The following is a 19,787-nucleotide window of genomic DNA, read 5'->3' on the forward strand; positions in this document are numbered from 1 at the left end:
ATTAAAGTCGATATTTGTTTTTATCCAACACCAAACTTATAATGCAAATTAAGTTTCATTTTCTTTAATTTCTTGAAACAAACAAAACAAATAGATGAGGGGGTTTGAATTATTAACGTGGAGAATTTGCGCCGATATAAAAAATAAAATAAAACACATTCTCCTGTAAGGCCCCAACTTCCCCCAAGTGATGTTTGCTACATGAAAACTTTAAAGAATAAAAAAAAACAATGAAAAAAATAAAAAAAATAAAAACATTGTAGGCCCCCTATATCCCTTCGGCATTGCCCTCTAGTGGTTGGGGGAAGTTACCACTGCTTTTATGGCGCTAATAAACATTGTAACTGACCCGTCTGTTAAAAAAATTTAAATAAGACTTGGTTACTGTGGGCGTGAACAGATCGAGCCTCATGACCACATCCTCTGGAGAAAAGAACACAAACTGTGAAACTGATGCCAAACACATGTGATCTGTGTCCAGAGTTTAAACAAACTTTAACCACTTGTATTTTATGCTTGGGGTATTTCTGGAAGCTGGTTCTGATTTGATAATGGCTCATCTACAAGCTCACAACGCATCGCAAAGCACCATGAGCTTGCATTTAGTCTAATAAAAAAAAAATCATTTGAAAACGTTTTAACACAACTCTTCTCGTATGGGGGTCCCTGGAACAAAATCTTTTCAGATGGGTGTTCAGTGGCTAAATACACATCGATCTGAAGGTCCTAGAAGTGAAAATGTTTAAGTACATTTTCCTTGTCAATAGCAGTCGGGGCATCTCATGCCCACCTCCGTTGGAAACCAAAGCAGCATGTCATCTTGTGGTCTTTCATCCACATTTATGAGGTTTTTTTTTAAACGTTTTATTCTATTCTGTCAGTCATGTTGATCCAAAGTTGTTCCCGTGTCCGGCTTGCGATGGTTCCCATTGTGTGCTACTGCAGCGGTCCCCCTGGCCTCTTCGCGTACCTGTGGCTGTGACTCAGAATCAGACAAGTGTCTTTTCTTGGTCACATCGTCCTCCGTGGTGCCGTTGGTCTTGGCCTCCCTCTTCCTCTTACAGACCAGGCCAGAGTTCTCTTCGCCAATTTTTCCCTCTGGAACTCCCAGAATACGGAGGCACACTATAGCTGCTGCCTGCTCCGCAAACTTCTTCGACTTCTCCCTGTGTGCAATGAAATCAAGACTTTTTGTTTGCCGGTTTTACGTGCAACACTAATGGGGATGGCAGAGTGCAAACACTGCCCGGGGTTGGGGGGGCTGCAGGGGAGGGTTAGATTGCAACGGTAACTCTGAAAATATACATATGTACTGTATAACGGGTCAATGCAACTGAATAAATGAATTTTGCCTAATCGCTTCAAAGTTTTGCTTCACTGTTGTCATCTCGACAGCTATATTTATTTATTTTGCCACACGAATAATGAAACTGCAACTCACATGGGAAAAACACACTCGCTGTGTGTCTTTGACACCCTGATTGTAAAAGGTCGATACATTTTAGACATGAAATGTAGTATGTAGTAGCTCACTGCTCAGCCATTCTTATTTTTATTTTAGGTGCTAGATTAAAACGTTATTGGTACAGTGATTGACAACGTGCATGCATAGGAAAATGGGTGAAGACACGAAAGAATACAGCAACCAAAAAAATCACACTAAAGAAGTGACTAAAAAAATATTTCCGTCTCTAGTTTGAACACACATAATCTCGTTGCTGTCGGGAGGAAACCTCATAACTACAGTTATTTTTTATTTTCTTTAGCATAAATCAGTGCTATTGAACACCTTACGTCTGTGTGTTGTTTCGAAAATATAATTGGGAAGTGGGAAGTAGTAAAAAGTGCTTTGGACAAAATCTATTAACTCCTGCTAAAGCAACTAACTCCACCACTATATAAATATACGGTTTTCTTAATTTCCTGAAAAATGTATATTTTTCATTTCCTGAAAAATGAACATTTTGGAGTTAGGTGGTTTCCTCCCGACAGCAGAGATATGCTTTGTAGAGACAACTGTCAGGTGGAAACATCATATGTTAAAAACTGTTACTTTTCAGGATTCAAATTCAAAAGCAGCCGATCTACAAGCTGAAAATGTGTCGCTTCACGCCGTGTTTAATGCTTGTGGATCTGCTCCTTTTGATGCTTTCGTGTGACGCTGTAGTATGATCACGTCGTAGGGCATTAATTTATGAAAAAACACAAGAAAATGGAAATATGGAGATGGTAGGTTTCTGCCCGTTAAATCTGGCCGTTGTGAAAAAGAAAAGAAACACAAGAAAAACATGACAAAAACATTGGCATATTTGCAGTGATGTTCTATTTCCTTACCACAAGGTCGATCTGTATTTCTTATCTGCTATCGTTACCGTTGATTGGAAACCTCTGTCTTGTGAGCGTTGTACCTGAACACAAGAATGGGAATGAACCCATATACATCAGTGAAGTTGATGCATTTCAATGAATTAGAAAGCAAAGAAAGGAAAACTAGAAAAAGTGCCCCTCGCGGCACAGGTCTCAACCAGGCAAGGTCAGGTGTGGCCTCCTGGTGGCGCTATAATAGGCCAATGTGAAAAGGGTGCCACTTCTTCTTATGCCTTTGATGGCAATTGGATGATTTGAGGCATTTTGTTCCAAAAATGTGTTTTGCTAAAATCCACCTGTTGGTAGCGCTATAACAGGCCAATGTGAAAAGGTTGGGATATATTCCTCAACCTAGTAAAAGAGGTGCAAAAGATTGCACATAAATTGCATGCTGCGAGGCTTTTTGTTCAAAACGGGCCAATCATGCAAACTTTGAAAGCCAATGTTAGCCAATTACGATGGAATATGAAATATCGGACAGATCCGTCTTGAACACATGACTATAAAGATACTGTGTAACGATTTGCGGGATTTTATATTATAATAACAAAAATGGTGTTTTACTAAAGTCGGAGGTCAAAGGTTTGTCCTTGGCCTCTAGGGAGTGTGCATGCAATGTTTCACGCAGATCGGTGCAGTTATGGTAAAAAGCTGCCTCATGGTGGCGCTATAACAGGCTGTTCTGGAGAATTTGGGGCCGAGGTTCATCGTTGGCATCCAGGGAGTGTGTGTGCAAAGTTTGGCATCGACCGTGTTAACGGTGCCGGAGATTAGCTGTTAACGGACTGACGGACACACACATACACGGACGGAGGGCAAAACATATGCCTTCGGCCTGGTGGAGACAACTATAACTCTAAACAATAGAGGTTATGGATATGTGAGTAAATAAATGATTGCGCTTCAGAGTACCCAGTGCATCTCAACCACTTTATCCACTTAAACCCTACCAGCTGTTAAAAACAATTTATATTTAACAATGATTCTATATTGATGAGACCATCTAAATTGTACTGCACATATTATGTACACTATCCTAACTACAGCCGTGTTGTATGAGAGGCAGTGTGCAATTTGTAGGCAGCCTGTGTATAATGTACTCTAGGCACTGTGTGTGTGTGTGTGTGTGTGTGTGTGTGTGTGTGTGTGTGTGTGTGTGTGTGTGTGTGTGTGCGTGCGTGCGTGCGTTGACTGATTACAGTCCGTGTATGCACTGTAATTGCTCAACAGCAAATAACGTTGCGTCCAAGACATATTTTCATCAGGACAATAAAGTCTATCTTATCTTATCCTTTATTTCTTGCTGCATGTACACAGAAGGTGTAGTCTAGTCTCTATATTCTTCATTACACTAATTATGTACACATGGGTATTTGAAATTAAACTGGTTGATTATCACTGCTAGAGGCGTAAAATCTTCTCTTATGGGGGTCCTTGGCATATACTTTTCTAATGGGGTCCGCAGGCTAATTGGTGTCCATTTGGGGGACCTTGACATAAAATAGTTTGGGAATACTTCCTGTCTCCCATAGAATATATTACGTTATGCTGGCTTGTATTGCGCAACATGCTTCAATTGAAGACATGCTTGCTTCTTTGGCATCTAAATGAAATCAGTCGTGGCGACGGCAAACTTGAATCCATGAATCCATCTTACAGTTTCATATAATGGCTGCTCCAGCTTCTCCTTGCGGGTCCATTCCAGCAGATACATCTTAGGAGTGATCTGCGGCGGGTACTCCCTCCTAGAAAACACACAGTGGTAGAAGTAGTACTCAAGATTTTGTAACTTCAATTTGCAATATCACAATTTAAATACTGTTACAATAGACTACAATTCCTTTTTTTATTGTCTCGGACAGACTGAAGCCGTGGCCGAGACAATGTTTTTGCATGTGTCTGTCCGTGTGTGAGCAGCTAATCCCCGGCACCATTGGACAGATCGGCGTGAAACTTTGCATGCAGACTCCCTGGAGGCCAAGGAAAATGTTCCACATCAGTGCCACCAGGAGGCAGACTGTAACTAACCAAACAACCAACCAACGTACCTTTCAAACCTGACGTACATGGTAGTTACATCTCCATCCATGACGGGGTGCTCAGGGTGGCTATGGACCTGGATGGCCTCTCTCTTGGTTTGCATTTGGGTCTCCATCTTCTCATAAAACTCCTGCATCCCGTAGGCGTCACTGCAACACACATGGTTTCACTTACAGGGTGGTTTAGGTATTTTTTTGTTGGTTTACAGTCTGTACACATAAAAGCCATGATATGTTCCTTCTAATGCGCATAGGACTTACTTTTAAAAATCGACTTAATTTAATGAATGTGATGTGTGTATTTATTCATTAAATAATCTACAAGCCGATCTACAGGCTTACAAATAGTGAGCTTGTAGACCGGCTATTTTTGATTAGAATAGACAGAGTATTTCAGTACCTCAAAATTATACTTAAGAGTAGGCAAGTAAATCAGAGTAAAGGGCCTTGCAAACGTGAAGCGAGGAACGCAGGCGTTGTTGCCTGGATCAACAACGCAAGCGGTAAAAAAAAGCGAAACAGAATCCAGGTCTGGTGAGTCGCGGGCGTGTGCACGTAACAAGCACACACGCAACAAGTGACTTCCCTGAGCAAAAACGCAGGTCTCATTGAAAATGAACTGTAGGCGCGTTTTATCGCTCCCCGTTTGCAAGGCCCTTGAGTCAGAGAGGCTTATTGTCTGTATCAGCCAGGTTGTGGGAGTCTATCCCAGTTTCAATGCGCTAGACCTCTGGGAGAAGGATGGCTGAGATGTACCTACCATCAGCTCCCAGTACAAGTACCGCACAACATCAAGCCGTGCTCCTCATACACTGAGTTGGTGGTGCCTGGGATCGAACCCATGACCTTGCGGTCTACCGACACTTAAGAGTAAAGCCTGCCAAATATTCAGCATCTGCAAACACCTCCCCCCATAATGTATAATGTCTCGACTATTGTAACTCCCTCCTTACTGGCCTACCAGCATGTGCACTTAAGCCTCTCCAGCTGATCCAAAATGCAGCAGCTCGCTTGGTCTTCAACCAGCCAAAATTCTCCCCCCTGCTCCGCTCCCTCCACTGGCTCCCGGTCGCTGCCCGCACAGAATACAAAACTCTGATGCTGGCATTCAAAGCAACCAAAGGTATGGCTCCCCCATATCTTGCAAGTATGATTGAATCATTGAACCCTACAAACCCTCCCGCGCACTCAGATCAGCCAACGCAGGGAAACTGGAAGTCCCCTCACTAAAAACGCCGGGACAACGCTCCACACGTCCCAAACTCTTCTCCCTTCTGGCTCCAAAACTGTGGAATGCACTTCCCATTGCAGTCAGAACTGCAGCATCACTCCCAATCTTCCGCCGTAGCCTGAAAACCCACCTTTTCAGACTCCATCATGGCCCATAGCACTTACCCTAACCCCTTAGATAGCATTTCTGTTGGCTTAGATAGCATTTGATTTGACACAGACTTATAGCATGTTATGTAGACAGCACTATAATTGTATTGTATATAGTCATAGCACGCCATAGTACATAATGTATAGCATAGTAGTAAATATGTATAGTTTATATGTATAGTGTATGTATAGTTTCATTATATAGATATTCCACTGTTACTTTCTTAGCTTACGCATGTTTCATGATAAATGCTTTTATGTGATGTATTCCCATGCTTTTGTTCTTGCTTAAATGTAAGTCGCTCTGGATTAAGAGCGTCTGCTAAATGCCTAAATTGTAAATTGTAAATTGTATACCTAAACCATAGACTGTAAAAAAAATATGGACAAAGCGTTCCCCGGGTCTAACATGGACGTAAAATGAAGCCTGTAATTCCTTGCACTGTAAGTCGCCATATTTCTAGATCCGTTTGGGCCCAGCTGGCCATTGGCTGGCTCCGTTTGGGCCCAGCTGGCCATTGGCTGGCCCAGACAACGAGGCGGGACTTCACCCCTTACTCTTAGTTGGTTTTTATTTTGACTGAACGGGGGGTGGCTCCCGTTCATAGACTGTAACGGTAGCCACGCCCCTCAGAACATACGCGACTTTATTCGCGTATAAATGGGACCATAATTTTCCAAAAAGAATATTATGACATGAGAAATGAGACTTTAAACTAGTGACTGGAAGCAGAAAGTATTCATGACCATGTTTATTAAGGTAATACAGTCTAGGTGAAGTTGGGCCCAAATACATGGGCCTCTATGGAGCTATGGGTTTTTTTTGGGCCCAATGACATCGCCACAACAGGCCATTATATGAACTTTCAGGAAGTCCCGATTTCTTTAGTGGCTTCACGAAATATCTGTCTGACTGCCCCCCTGACCTAAACACCATATCCAAGGTGGCACAAAGCAGGTCTTCCAGAAAATGTTGCCCAATCCTGCCCTCTAGTGGATGAAAGGGTTGAACCTCCACTTGCCAATCTTGGTTTAATATGAACTCTCTGCATCCTCAAACTTTGGTACTTGGGCTATGGGCCTTATGGCTCGACAAGGCTTACGCATGTGCATGTGCATGCGCATGTGCAAACTCACAACACGTCACAATTAGCAAATGACTGAGTAAGAAAGTATAAATGAAGCAGGACTCACCAGAGCTCTTTATTGGTCTGGGATGATTGGACTTGTTTTCCCATTGGAGATTCCACTTTGTCCCTCAGCATCTGACACAGACAGTACTTGCTGTTGAACACATTGTTGTCGTATTGTATTGCCTGAGAAAAGGAGAACATATTACTAGTCTTACTCTTAACCACTGAATAGTCAGTGGGCCACAACTGAAAAGCACTTCAGAAAAGATTTTTGCTAACATCTTTGGGTACAAGCTGACAACCTATTTGTTCGGTTAGAAGGTACCCATAGTACAGTGGTTCTCAAAGTGGGGTCCGGGGACCCCCAGGGGTCCTTGAAGGAGTTCCAGGGGGTCCCCAGCTAAATGATAGTTTGTAACCAAATGGACCCCTATGGGTCTGTAACTCTGAGTGTACACATGGAACAAAATGGACCCCAACGGGTTTATTTGGTGTGTGTACACTCTCACTCTCTGTGTACACTCTCAGAGTTAAATTAACATTGATTTTACAATATAAATTGGGGCTCTCAGAAATAGAAATGCCATTAAATGGGGATCCGTAGTCTAATTCAGGTCAAACCTGGGGGACCTTGAAACTAAAACGGGTTGAGAATCACTGCTAGACTCAAACTCTTCTTTTCAAATGGGGGTCCGCGGGCTAATTAGTGTAAATTTGGGGGTCCTTGACATGAAAATGTTTGGGAACAAATGCCATAGAAGATGTTTTCTGGTGGTTTTCGAAGTCCCTTAACTTTTTCTGTGCCGCTAGGTGGCAGCATACACACACCTAAGGAATGCCACCCGTCCACTCTAACTCTACTATCCTCGTGTCCTTTCCGGGTTATTCAGGAAGGTGGGGGCTTTTGTTATGAGCAGTAATCACTCGCATTAACTCAGACCCCTTAGCTATCATTACAACCAGTTACATGTGCTCAGCGATGTGGTACAAACTCACTAATGATTCACGATCGGCGGGTGCGCGCCGGCTCACCATGGACAGCGCTCGAACCTTTTGAGATACAGCGCTTTGAAAATCCTGTCATAATGTAGGCTCAATGGAGTCGAAAAAGTCCCATAGCTGGAGGGGACGGAGGCTCGCCATACTAACCGGAGCACTGCTAAAAAGGGTAAACTGAAGGTCGCTGCTTTCATATAGACAAATCCACAGAGGGTTGCCTGGGTGCGGCCATTACTGAGGTGTACCATTAAGCACAGCAGCACTGATTAGCCACACCTGGCCTACGGAGCACCTGCTCCATGGATTACACCTCAGTAATGGCCGCGCCCAGGACACCCCTCTGTGGATTTGTGATAGCAGCGGAAAAGTTATTTGAATGCTCATCTCATGCTATAGTCAAATAATCTGATTAAACATCATGCATGTGCTAAATTCTTTACCTTGAAATGTATTTCATATTAAAGGACATAGATAAAAAACACACATACATATATATACACAATGCTGGTATGCTCAAAATATATACGAGCGTAAATTGCTTAGGGAATCATGCCCAGAAGACATTGTGTGCTCACATATTTGAGGTACTCCTCCATCACTTCTTCCACAGGCTGCAGGCCGTGGCTGCGGAACACAGAGGCGTTCCACATGGCGGCCCGGGCCAGCATGACCGACGACGCCCCCGTGGCCCGACGGAACTCCTCGATGTCACACTGACTCTTCACCAGGTCCAAAGAGCCTCCACTGTTAACACACAGCCATGGACACAGACACGGTTTAGGGCTGCTGATGGACAGTCAAATATATAGAGGGTATGTGCATGCATAAAGTGAATCCGTTTGGATGTATGGGCTGTCAAGGCCAGAAAAGTAACTCCCGGGTATGATGATGTCACGTGCATACCCTCTATTGTTATCACCATCGTCATCATCTGTTTAACCGCTTGATTGGTATCCAGAAATATCCATATATTTCATAGCTCTGACTAAAACGGTTCCGACAGCCCTTTATTTCATGACTGGATATGAAGATTTTGACAGCCTGACTGAACAAATTAACCTATATACCTTGTCATAATAGTGAAAATACTCTCTCACAGCCATTGTGATGTGATGCGTTGTAAGCATGGAGATCTGCTATTTTAAAATATGGCAACTTTTTCTGCCAGGAGAACGGTAAGGAGTCTTACTTAGCGATGACGGGGACAGACACACTGTGAGCCACAGCCTGTATGAAGTCACAGTGAACAGGGTGCCTCGGACGCTCATCTTTAAACCTAAACACCAGTGAGAAATTTGACAATTTTGACAATATCATGCACATAGACAAAATGTATATAGACATATCATATAGAAAGATTACAAATAGTAGATGGACATGTAGCCATAGAGTGGATAGAATATATATCGTTGCTGACAGGTGGAAACCATAACATGTCTAAAACAATATCAGGACCTGTGTTCCAAAGACCATGTAGTTATTAGTCACAAGCTCATACAGTAATACTTTTAACTGGTTGAATCTATAAAACCCACAGCCAGACTCTGATTAAATAACAAAATTTTACCCATTTCCTGAAAATGTATGCTTTTGGACATAAAAAGATTCCACCTGACAGATTATCTGATAAATGCTCTAAAATGGGGATGTAGAATGCTTCCATGAAAGCGTTACCTGCCATGAACCGCAATAGCAGCTACTCCCGTCTTCTCAATCCTTTTGACCAAAGTCACCGTCTCCTCCACCTAAAATCATTCACGTCAGCTTTCATTAGTGGCCCAAGGACGCCCACAGGTTCTGGATTTCATTATTTTTTATTTTTATTTAACTATAATAACACTGTCACCATCCAGCACTTACAGTAGATAGGATTCTGATTTTACATGTCACTGGTTTGGACACTCCTTTGACAAGTTTCCTGAGGATCTACAGTTGAGAAAAGGAATACTGATCAATGTTCTTTCTATTCAACTCAGTTACATAGATTGGATAGCTCTGAACAAACTATTGAATAATCCAGTAGTTCCCAAATGACTTTCAAATCATGTTTTAATAATTGATTAAAGTGATTAGCCTGATTAACCACATAATCCTGTCTTATAATTTGTTGCGCAATCGAGGCAAAAGTCTGAAATAATAATGGGCCCTATTTTCACCAGTGCCTTACCCCTTAAATCCCTAGACGTCTTTGCCTTTTTTACCATTTTGAAAAACATTTTTTAATTGTTCAAATGGCCGATCTACAAGCTCACGTGTTGATATAGATTGGCTAGTTGAACAATTTTAAAATGTTTTTCAAAATAAAGGAAAATAAGTTTAGGGATACAGGTATGGGAAACTGACAAAAAATAGGGCTACAAGCTTGTAGGTCAGCTATTTTAGATATTTGTGAAACATTAAGTGGATGGAAGGAAGGATATTGAACTATCTCCAAATAGACATGGCATCACGCAATCCCCTATGCCCTCATAGGTTGGGAACCAATCAGTGGAAAGAAGAGATACTCACAGCCTCAATCTTATCAGGTTCTGAAAGAAGTGCAGCCCCCATTCCTCCCTACAAAGCAGAGAGAAGCAGAGCCCACCGATAGATCAAATCTACTCTGACGTTGTGCCATTTTATCAGCTGGTATTGGCCTATCACAGGTATATATGTATGTTTTCCAAACTTTTTATATGGTAGAAAAATATGCTAAAAAGATGATCCTATTTGTGTTTGTACAATAAAGTTTATTGTTAAACTTAAATATGTTATATCACAGGTATTAACTGCAAGAGCTCAACTCACCTTAGTGGAGTATTCTTTTGGACAACCCATATTCACATCAATAGCAGCTACATCCTTCTCCCTGCACATAAAACGAAATACACAAAACCTTTCTAGTAAAATACTGAAATATCATGCTCATGAATTTAAGCAATCAGAAGTTGCTATACATTCGGTGACATTGCTGTAGTCGCAGTGAGTGATTGATGGAGTTGATGTCTGCTGATACATTTGGCTATCATTTTGATTTATAGTCTTTTGCACAGCTCGTATAGTTAGTTATAACTTATAACTTAAGACATGATTTTACGGTTTTGGGGGTTACAATTAACCCCTGGGCTACAATTAACGGAAAAAACTGATTATTGCTAAAAATACAAACCTCCCGTTCACGGAATTAACGGAATGTCAATAAATGTCAGTTATATAGGGTTCAACGGAGCAAAAATTAGTATTTTTTCGCTAAAATCCCTAATGTTGGATGTAATTTACCAAAAAACTGCCGAAATCTGCGTGATCGTGCGCTATCGTGCACGCGCGTCGCTGTAAAAAATGTGATATTTTGCGATGTTTTGGGGTTGATTTGAGGTTAATTTGACTTAGTTATGAAAAATATAGCATTAGCTTAGCAATCCGGACCAGCCAAGCTAGTGACTAGGGTCAAAATACTACCGGATGTTGTCGATCGTTGAAGTGACTTAGGAAGATTCGTCTATTTTGGCCAAAATCAGCATAATGGTGCGTTCCCGCCATCTGGTGGCAATTCGAGAGAATACACTAGCAATGAAAAAAAAAAAAAAAAAACATCTGTTCAAACCACCAGATCTTTCTATTAATGTGAAAATGATGAATTAAAAATATGCCAATTTGTTACCCAAACAAAAAAATTGGGATTGGTAGTCCAAGGGTTAAAGGAGAATTCCATGCTAGAAGGCTATCTTACCTTTATTTGTAGTTGTTACATCCCCATCAAAGAGGTCCAGGTGTTATTTTGTGCATTATTGGCCATTTCCCCTACCATAAGCCCTCAATTAATTGAATTGCATTGAATGGGGCATTGGGGTGTTGTGCTAATTCGCTTATTTCCATCGCTCAAAAATCTTTTATATATATATATATATCAAAAAAGAGAAAAACCTTCCAAGGAAGGGACTGCACACTCCAGGGAACAGAGACGGACAACTTACTGCATCAAACTTATTTATTAGCACGACGCGTTTCGCCGTGAGCTTCGTCAGGTGCTATATATATATATATATCCTCTCTTCATAATGTGAATAGTACCCCAAGCGGCACACTTTACTACTTATTTCGATGGAAAAACCCAACCCCTATTGAGGGCTTATATTAGGGGAAATAGCCAATAATGCACTTTTGCACAAAATAACACCTGGACCTCTTTGGTGGGGACGTAACAACTACAAATAAAGGTAAGAAAGCCTTCTAGCATGGAATTCTCTTTTAAGAGCTTGAGGAATGAGGTTGAGGGTTCAAGGAAATGCATCCAAGCAATTGAGGAAAAATGTACTGTCAAGCCAAGGGATCTGGGTGCAAAATACTGTACCACATGATCACATTGCCCTAGGTTCCAGACCAGGTCATTCTGTCTCTGCCCGACTCTATTCTGTCATTCCTTACAAAAGTGGTTCTCAAAGTGGGGTCCGGGTACCCCCAGGGGTCCTTGAGCGGGTAAAGTGAAGCAGAGCGATTAAAGTCTAATAACGTGGACTCACACAAGCTGTGCCACAACTAGCGCTCTCTCTGGATCAGCAGTTCCCTGCAAAAACATAAAAGAAATAACTTATTGCAGAAAACCTGTCAACTCTGAACCAACATAGAAGCTAAAGCACAATGGATCAGGACTCTCTCACCATTTGAAAGACAACTCTGTCCCTCTCCCTCTCACAGGTCCTAAACATGACTCTGTCATCTGGAGCTACAAAATCCACCGTGTCCAGCAGCTCTGTCAAAGACACAGACAAAGACACAGACAGACACACGTCACTGGGAATAAATGGGCAGCCTTATAGATTCAAAAGATAAAATAAAGGAGAGAATAATATACTAACCATTTACCACCCTGTGACACTGAGCCATTTTTATATCAATGAGTTCCTGCAATGACATGGATGACAATTAATTTAGCACTGTTCTCAAACAACAACTCTGTAGTAACTCGCAGTACTCTACTCACATTTCCCTATTTGGGACACAGTTTCAACCCAGTCGGAACGGGAACCCCTTTTGGTGTTTTGAGCATTATTTTACACTTTAGCTGTTGAAAAATAGCAGATCTACAAGCTCATAGCGCATGGGTTTTTCAGAAAACTGTCATGATTTAGAAGACATTTGTAGAATCGTCCTCAGGTCTAAATGGGTTAAAGAGGAAAGCTGTCTTCTTATTATTTTGAAATTAACCAAAGCTAAGATTGGGCCATAACGAGTTATTAAATAGACCCACGACACAACAGCAGTAAAAACATCCAGCATGTACGCGGTCGGCCAATCAGAAGCAGTAACTGGGGAGACCAATGTTTGAATTAAGACATAAAATGTTCAGCTTCACTCATTATTATTATAGCCTTGTGCTACTCACCTCACAGTAGACTATGTCGGCCCCATAATCCAGAGCAAGCAACCTCATGGGCAGGGTCCCGACTCGAACCATCGGAGCCAGGGCTGTGATGTTTCTGAAACACAGTCTCCCTACTGTACCTGATGTCATGGTTGGTTCTTTCTCCTAAAAAAAATGCAACAATCAGCAGTTGGATATAAATGTAATTGCATGAGTTAAAATCAACATCAACAAATTGGATATTGACGGGTTGTAGATGTGCAATGGCTACTTTTGAAAAATTATTTCATCAATGAGCATGGCATGGAGGCGATCAGCCTGTGGCACTGTTGAGGTGTTATGGAAGCCCAGGTTCTTTGTTAACAGCCGTAAGCTCATTTGTATTGTTGAGTGACCACCGGTGGGCTGCTATTTCTGTTTTTACTTTTACTATGAAAACCTGCATCTCACGTAATTTGGTCAGTCGGTCAGTCACTCCATATTTGGTCACACCTTGTGTCATCACGCCTCATGACATCACGCCTCGTGACACGTCATGCCACCATATATGGCCATCTACATATTATATGGAGATCACAACACTGACCTCATCAAACCCTGGATAGACATACATGTAGAAGACTCGATCATCACCTAGATCTGCATACCGGTATATGGATTGTAGCCGGCCAGCAAGTCTACATCTGACCTCAAACCCTTAGATCTCCATATATGGAGCTGACCTGTTCTGATATTCCATATGTTGATCCTTTCCCACCCTTCCTTCCTCTTCTATGTCTCCCTTTTGACTGATACCTGTCCATTCAAACTCTAGACGGACCCGCCCCAAAGTTATTAGTGCAGCCGCACTAACTAGAATTCTCAACAGGCCCAAAAATTAAGGCCCTCATCAAACCCTGTACACTCTGTACACTATGCCTTTAGGGCGAGGTCGCTTCTCACCCTCAGGGCATCTTACTGGTTGTATATCTATCTCCCTGCTCTTGGTTGTATAATAATGTGCAGAGCAGAGAGAAGAATGTAGCAGAGCAGAACGCAAAAATGTAATGGTATATGCACTGTTGCACACTTATCACACAGCTGCCAAATCTAGTGGAAAGAAAAATCAGCATCTCCAAAGCAAGCTTGTCAACATAGTTTTTCGTTACCATTGTCGCAATATTGCTTGCTCTGGATGGATCTTTGTTGGTTGTAAAGTGTCTTGAGACAACTTGTTGTGATTTGACACTATAATAAAATTGAATTGAATTGAATTGAAAAGTTACTGAATCACAAAGTGCTCTAAAATATCCAGATAGATGGCTGTGTTGACTCTGGACTTGACACAGTGGACCAACACCAGCAGATGACATGCCAGACATGGCACCCCAAATAATCACGACAGTGAAAACTTCACACAGCCGCATTTACCAGATTCTTTCCAACTGGATTTGGCACCTGCCTAGTGCCTAGTGCCTACAGTACCAAAATGATAGCCTTACAGTACCAAAACTATAGCCTAGGCTATCAAAACTACTAGTAATTGGTGTACTGACCATGGGATTACTGTGCTTAACTGGCCAGCCAACTGGCCTGACAAGTGTGACAAGTTGCACCACTGCAAGTATACATACTTCAAATGAACAAGTCTGAGAACCATCACTGTGCTATGCTAACGTTAGCTTACTTCACAGTCGTTGACTGAGATGACCGAATAGAAATACTACTAGTACCACATCTTCCTTAAATGTGGGGATATCATATATCTGGTGTACCTGGCAGTAAATAAAACTCACCGCCATGTAGTAAACGGTGTGTGGTTAATAATGGACAATAAGAAGCTGTTTTCATGTGGAACTCCACGCGTGTTCACTTCACAACCACCACTACGACACACACACTGAGCCGGATCATGTGGCAGCGTCTAGTGAGCTAATCTAGTGAGCTAATTTAAGACTTCCGGTGGACGATCTCTTCAAAATAAGAGTACCCTCTAGAGTATTGAAAAAAAGTTTAATTTGCACATTAAAACTACAAATTGGCCCAGGCCGTAGCGTAACGGTCTGGGCACCGGACTGGTGATCCAGTCGCGGTGTGCCGCGGGTTCGACTCCCGAACCCGACACGGCCTTTACCGCATGTCATCCCCCCATCTCTCTCCCGTTTCCTGTCAGCCTACTATCTGTCCCTTAAAAAATCAATAAAAGGCGTAAGCCGCAAAAAAAAATATCTTAAAAAAAAAAAAAACTACAAATTAAGCATTTAAATGATGCTATATGATGCTATAAGACACACATTATGTTTCTGTGTAAGAATAAGTAATTAAATCCTTATAATAATAATAATAAAGTTATCTAAATGGATAAATGCTATTCACTGGAGTGCATGGACTTTATAAAGTGGACACTGGACAAAAGACGGCTCCGCAAGGCAACTATCTGGACATACCCACGCGTTCGGGGAGATGTCCTATACCACACCCCACTCTCCGCTAAGCGGGAGAGGTGTAAAATTCACAGTAACAGACCTTCTACTGGGGTCAAGGCTGACAAAAAGTACCGTTTCCAGGCCCAGAATGGACACTGGACAAAAGACGGCTCTGCGAGGCAACTATCTGGACATACCCACGCGTTCGGGGAGATGTCCTGTACCACACCCCACTCTCCGCTAAGCGGGAGAGGTGTAAAATTCACAGCAGCAGACCTTCTACTGTGGTCAACGCTGAAAAAAGTACCGTTTCCGGACCCAGAATGGACACTGGACAAAGAGGCCTCCGCGAGGCAACTATCTGGACATACCCACACGTTCGGGGAGATGTCCTCTACCACACCACACTCTCCGCTAAGCGGGAGAGGTGTAAAATTCACAGCAGCAGACCTTCTACTGGGGTCAATGCTGACAAAAAGTACCGTTTCCGGACCCAGAATGGACACTGGACAAAGAGGCCTCCGCGAGGCAACTATCTGGACATACCCACACGTTCGGGGAGATGTCCTCTACCACACCACACTCTCCGCTAAGCGGGAGAGGTGTAAAATTCACAGCAGCAGACCTTCTACTGGGGTCAAGGCTGACAAAAAGTACCGTTTCCGGACCCAGAATGGACACTGGACAAAAGACGGCTCCGCGAGGCAACTATCTGGACATACCCACGCGTTCGGGGAGATGTCCTGTACCACACCCCACTCTCCGCTAAGCGGGAGAGGTGTAAAATTCACAGCAGCAGACCTTCTACTGGGGTCAATGCTGACAAAAAGTACCGTTTCCGGACCCAGAATGGACACTGGACAAAGAGGCCTCCGCGAGGCAACTATCTGGACATACCCACACGTTCGGGGAGATGTCCTCTACCACACCACACTCTCCGCTAAGCGGGAGAGGTGTAAAATTCACAGCAGCAGACCTTCTACTGGGGTCAAGGCTGACAAAAAGTACCGTTTCCGGACCCAGAATGGACACTGGACAAAAGACGGCTCCGCGAGGCAACTATCTGGACATACCCACGCGTTCGGGGAGATGTCCTGTACCACACCCCACTCTCCGCTAAGCGGGAGAGGTGTAAAATTCACAGCAGCAGACCTTCTACTGTGGTCAACGCTGAAAAAAGTACCGTTTCCGGACCCAGAATGGACACTGGACAAAGAGGCCTCCGCGAGGCAACTATCTGGACATACCCACGCGTTCGGGGAGATGTCCTCTACCACACCACACTCTCCGCTAAGCGGGAGAGGTGTAAAATTCACAGCAGCAGACCTTCTACTGGGGTCAATGCTGACAAAAAGTACCGTTTCCGGACCCAGAATGGACACTGGACAAAGAGGCCTCCGCGAGGCAACTATCTGGACATACCCACGTGTTCGGGGAGATGTCCTCTACCACACCCCACTCTCCGCTAAGAGAGAGAGGTGTAAAATTCACAGCAGCAGACCTTCTACTGGGGTCAACGCTCAAAAAAGTGCTGTGCCTTGGGGCATTGACATGAAATCACTTTCTCTACGCAAGCTAAGTCAGGTCAAGGAGTTACCTCTAGCTTTGGAATGGGTGTCACTTGTGTGCGTTGATTGCATCTGTCTGTGCATTTATGCATTTGTTTGTCCTGACGAAACTTGATTATTTCTCGACTGTTTATTTTCTCGTATGACACGACATAGAAACTACTTGTGACTACTGTCTTTGTGTGCTGTCGAGCGGATGTTCTTTGCATCAGCTCAAAGGTATAGCCTGCTGTGTCATTCGATTCATTTGTCCAGATATGCCATTTATGATCTTTAAGGATGTACAATGACGCATATGGTGGCCTGTCGAAAAATACACACATACTGGTCAAAGCATACTCATTTTGGTGGTACAGACAGGATAAATTGAACGTTTTTGGAATTTTTGTGCCAGCTCTTAACAGGAGAAGTAAGGTCTGTGGGCTGTTAATTACTTCATATGTTGATAAGCTCTTTTCCTGCTGACATGTTTCACATTGTTCAGATTGAGCAGGTAATATTTGTGCAATAGTGTCTAAGATGCCTTTTTGTGACACGTCAAGTGGCTGCACTATGAATTGTGACATGTTCTTTGTAGATGGTAAGGCCTTGTCACCACATTGAGTACAACTATACAGACTAAGACTTTTCAGGCAAAGCAGGTCATCTCCGAGGAAAGGAGACCGAAGTGTGTATTCTACAAATCTATTTAATATGGTGCATACTTCTGTCCTAGAACATTTCTGAGACACTAATGACACTGATGTGTTGGCTAGATTGAATTTCTCAAGTTTCCGTCTAAATGTTGAGTCCTGCGCTGCTGCTTCTTCAAGCCGTGTGTGACATTTTTTGATAGCAGATGTCTGTTGTAGAAATGTTAGAATTGGTAATGGTATAGCTTCACACATATTGTCATTTAGACTTTCATTGCATAAAACCACATCATCATCATCTTCTTCCAAATTGTCCTCCGTTATTGTTCTGTTAATTGCTTTCAACTGTCCAGGCACAGAATGTACAGATGTCTGTATGTTTTGCTTGAACAACTGTGTGGACACCACACATACTCAACCAAACTACTAGTTTGTGTATAAAATCTAATGGGTCATTGTGCATTCCTAAGGCCAAGTAAGATGCTATTCACTAGTTGTTGAGTGACACCACAGATTGTTTTGCAATCAAATGTGTGACCTGGATTTTGAAAAAACGCTTGAATGAGAGCTGCTAAATTCCCCGGCATAGATGACAACTGAACCATCGAAGTAGGTGTCAATGGTTTCAATTTATCTTGTACTACTTGTAGATGCAGTATACCCACGCGTTCGGGGAGATGTCCTGTACCACACCCCACTCTCCGCTAAGTGGGAGAGGTGTAAAATTCACGGCAGCAGACCTTCTACTGAGGTCAACGCTCAAAAACGTGCTGTGCCTTGGGGCATTGACAATTATTTAATTAACGAATTAAATAACCTTATTTTATTCTGAAGGCAACCGGATGTCTTAAATTAGCTAGCTCTCAGACAGGAAGTGGAGGACAGGAAGTGGAGCCTGCCTGGCAAATGACATGGGGGGTCCTTTTTGTGGGCTTGGCCGAAAGTGGGCGTTACCAAAAGGTGGGCGTGGCCATGGCCGCCAGAAGTCTGTCAGATTTTGACAGCTTCAAATTAGTGTTAAACATAATATAACCCAATTGACTCCAGTCCTCTCTGTTTAATATATCTATAATGAAACTATATAAACTATGCATATACCATGAAGTGCTATGACTACTAGCTCTGGTCCATAGCTCTAATGCGTTTCATTTAGAGCTATGTTACTCTAAACTTCCCCGCTCGCATGAATGCAGACCAGCCTCTACTCTTTGGCGTAAATAAAAAGAACGTTTTTGCTACACATAAAAACAAAGGCGAGTTGTGTCATTAGAAAGCCTACTTTGGTAATTGGTTCTAGTTCTAGTGAACAGAAATAATAAATAAATAGACTTGGTAACCTAACTGTAGGGAGTGCAAACACATTAAAGAACCTGGGGGTTATCATCTATGAAAAGGCAACACAATGAGCAGAAAATAAAAATGAACCATGTAAATACAACAAATTGAGCAGAGCACTGCACGTTGTTGAACCCCATTCCGGTAAACCAGAAGTACCACAACCAGTGCCTTGGTTTTTGTTTTGTTTTACGAGGTCCATTCGTTGAAATGTAAATTTTGCATTGCAACGGTAAAGTAATTTCACAATTGACATTGTAGGCAATAATTAATAACGGTATGGCACCAGGCCAAAGCCATGGGGATAGAGTATGTTTTGCACTCTGAGTGAGTGTGTGTGTGTGTGTGTGTCCGTCAGTTTGTTAACAGCTAATCTCCAGCACCATTAACCCGGTCGATGCCAAATCTTGCACACACACTCCCTGGATGCCAACGATGAACCTCTGTCCCAAATTTTCCAGAACGGCCTGTATAGCACCACACATTTTTGTATGCCCTCCGAGACTATGGACTATAGCCTTTCGCTTTTCCGCAATTTAACCTTTTTTCAAATCGTGAACAATGATGAAGAATCGCGCACTATAGCAT

General features: G+C 42.7%; 1 protein-coding gene across 1 annotated transcript; it reads right to left on the reverse strand.

The window, feature by feature from the left end:
* Positions 1-102: 102 nt before the first annotated feature.
* Positions 103-15,131, reverse strand: dus2 (dihydrouridine synthase 2). Its single transcript, XM_083763005.1, has 16 exons — positions 15,035-15,131; positions 13,281-13,424; positions 12,754-12,799; positions 12,556-12,647; positions 12,418-12,461; positions 10,706-10,766; positions 10,427-10,474; positions 9,779-9,844; positions 9,593-9,663; positions 9,108-9,194; positions 8,494-8,662; positions 6,981-7,102; positions 4,416-4,556; positions 4,025-4,112; positions 2,335-2,408; positions 103-1,166 (listed from the first exon to the last, which is right to left on the reverse strand). Exons 1-16 carry the CDS (start codon positions 15,038-15,040, stop codon positions 878-880), a joined length of 1,548 nt encoding a protein of 515 aa, XP_083619131.1. The 5' UTR covers positions 15,041-15,131; the 3' UTR covers positions 103-877.
* Positions 15,132-19,787: the final 4,656 nt, after the last annotated feature.

This window comes from Protomyctophum parallelum (assembly GCF_964188405.1).
Source record: "Protomyctophum parallelum genome assembly, chromosome: 4".
In the NCBI taxonomy this organism is placed as follows: domain Eukaryota; kingdom Metazoa; phylum Chordata; class Actinopteri; order Myctophiformes; family Myctophidae; genus Protomyctophum; species Protomyctophum parallelum.